General features: G+C 70.6%; 1 protein-coding gene across 1 annotated transcript; it reads right to left on the bottom strand.

The window, feature by feature from the left end:
- Positions 1 to 340: 340 nt before the first annotated feature.
- Positions 341 to 1,449, bottom strand: MNEG_14287 (hypothetical protein; the record flags this gene model as incomplete). Its single annotated transcript, XM_014037240.1, has 2 exons — positions 341 to 584; positions 803 to 1,449. 2 exons carry the CDS (start codon positions 1,447 to 1,449, stop codon positions 341 to 343), a joined length of 891 nt encoding a protein of 296 aa, XP_013892694.1.
- Positions 1,450 to 1,818: the final 369 nt, after the last annotated feature.

The following is a 1,818-nucleotide window of genomic DNA, read 5'->3' as shown; positions in this document are numbered from 1 at the left end:
ACGCACAGCAAGCAAGCGCGCCTTGAGCAGCGACGAGCGTGTTGGTGTGCGTGAGTTGTACCCGCCGTACGGCAAGAAAGAACTAAAAGTAAGCCTGAGAAAGCCTGGAGCCACCACACCTTGGAGCGTGGGCGATTACGGGATCGGACACTACTCGCACATGCCGACATAGAAAGCGCGAGGCCAGGTGGCTGCTACGTGAATAAGCAGACACCCAAACCAAGGCGCAGCGCCCTGCCAGTCGAGGCGGCGCCGCAGCAGCAGGCAGCGCCATTTGGCGGCAGCCGCCTCGGCGTTTGCGCCGGCTGCACGCGGCAGTTCGCGCCGTCGCGACCGCTGCTCAGCACTTGCGGGCCTCTAGGATCTGCAGGCGGCCGTCGTGCTGGTACAGCCCCAGGTCCACCTGGAAGCCGCCGAGCAGCTGCTGCGCCGCGGCCGCGGCCGCGGCGCCCTCCGCGCCGTCGGTGGCCGAGGGGGCGGGGGCGGGGGGCACGACGAGGACGCCCTGCGAGCCGCCGAGGTTGTCCTCCGCGTCCGAGGTTGCGAAGCGAGCCGGCTCGCCGGGGGCCATCGAGCGGGCGCAGCTGCGGGGGTACGGATGAGGAGGGCAAATTGGATGTAGGAATCAAACAGGCGCTTTGCCTGCAAAGCACAAGCATGCGGATGCAACAGATCATGCGGCTTTGAGGTATGGCAAAAACACCTCGTCCTGCAAACCCTTTCCCAATGATGATCAATCTATCCAAAATGTGCAGAAACAAGATTACGGAGGCACAACAGTTATGTTTCACGGCGCACCCACCTGACAACCGCCAGGTTAGTAAGCTCCACCTTGTGCTTCTGCGCGAGCCACCTCAGCGCCAGCGCCCGGCTCGCCCGCAGCGGCGTCACGTGCAGCCGCACCGACCCGTCCCCCTCCGCCTGCGCCGTCACCTGCGTCCGCAGGCCGCTGCTGCGGAAGCGCCGCTTGATGCGGGATATGAGCGCCTGCGTGTCCGCCGCGGACAGCGCCGCGGCGGGCGGCGCGCCGGCGCCCGCGGCGCCCGCGACGCTCGATGCCGTCGAGTGCAGCTTGAGCAGAAGGTGGTGCGCGCCGGTCTCCGTGTCGACCGTGATCTTGACCGGCGGCGACCCTGCCGCCGCGCCGACGCGCGCACCGCCGCCGGCGCTGGTCAGCCCGGTCAGCAGGCCGCGCTGCGCGAGGAGCTGCGCCAGCACGCGCCGCACGCACGTCTTGTCCCACCAGCGGTCCGCGAAGGCGTCCCACGCCTCGTCAGCGACGACGCCCTCCGCGGCCCCCGCGGCGGCTCCGCCGGAAAACGCGGACTGCGCGGACTGCGCGTTGCGCGTCATCGACGAGACGACGGGCCCGCCGTACCAGACCTGGCTGCCGCAGTTGGTGATAAGGAAGTCCACGTCCTTCGCGGCCAGTCCGGCAGAGTCCAGCATGGCCAGCGACTCGTGCAGTCCGTACGCGCTCGCAACGCCGACGCCGACGGACTGGCCGCTGCTGGACAGTCCGAGCAGCGCACGGCCCTTGCGGGAGAGGAGGGAGGCCAGGCGGGCGGCGGTGTCTGAGGAGTCCAGGAGCAGGACTACGTAGCGGCTCTTGGGCGCCATCAGCGGCCGCGCCGCCGGCGCGCCGCCGGCGAGCAGTCCGGCGAGCGGCCCGCCGCCGCCGGCCGCCGCGGCGGCGAGCAGGTTGTTGAACGACGCCTCGTCCAGGCTGCCGCGGCCGCCGCGCGGCGAGAGTGGCGGCGGCGCCGCCGCAGTGCCACTGCCGCTGCGCGACGACGGCGCCGCCGCGCCGTCCAGCAG

This window comes from Monoraphidium neglectum (genome assembly GCF_000611645.1).
Source record: "Monoraphidium neglectum strain SAG 48.87 unplaced genomic scaffold scaffold04381, whole genome shotgun sequence".
Taxonomy (NCBI): Eukaryota; Viridiplantae; Chlorophyta; class Chlorophyceae; order Sphaeropleales; family Selenastraceae; genus Monoraphidium; species Monoraphidium neglectum.
The sequence above is the reverse complement of the archived record's forward strand: the minus strand, read 5'-3'. Positions and strand labels throughout refer to the sequence as shown.